Raw genomic sequence first — 263 nt, 5'->3', positions numbered from 1 at the left:
CCCAAGGAGCCTGCTCCCACCAGCCCCAAGGAGCCTGCTCCCACCAGCCCCAAGGAGCCTGCTCCCACCAGCCCCAAGGAACCTGCCTCCATCAGCCCCAAGGAGCCTGCTCCCACCACCCCCAAGGAGCCTGCACCCACTACTGCCCCCAAGGAGCCTGCTCCCACTACCGCCCCCAAGGAGCCTGTTCCCACCACCCCCAAGGAGCCAGCTCCCGCTAAACCCAAGGAGCCTGCTCCTGCTAAACCCAAGGAGCCTGCTCC

General features: G+C 67.3%; 1 protein-coding gene across 1 annotated transcript in view; it reads left to right on the top strand.

Annotated features, from left to right (window-relative positions):
* Positions 1-263, top strand: part of PRG4 (proteoglycan 4) — a 19,361-nt gene that overhangs the window by 14,030 nt on the left and 5,068 nt on the right. Inside the window, exon 7 of the mRNA XM_040263788.1 lies at positions 7-263. This exon is cut by the window's right edge and continues 971 nt beyond it. Within this exon, the coding sequence (XP_040119722.1) occupies positions 7-263 (257 nt within the window). The remainder of the gene's footprint in view (positions 1-6) is intronic.

Source organism: Oryx dammah, unplaced genomic scaffold (assembly GCF_014754425.2).
Source record: "Oryx dammah isolate SB20612 unplaced genomic scaffold, SCBI_Odam_1.1 HiC_scaffold_21, whole genome shotgun sequence".
NCBI classification, from domain to species: Eukaryota; Metazoa; Chordata; class Mammalia; order Artiodactyla; family Bovidae; genus Oryx; species Oryx dammah.
This window is presented reverse-complemented; position numbering and strand designations above follow the sequence as displayed.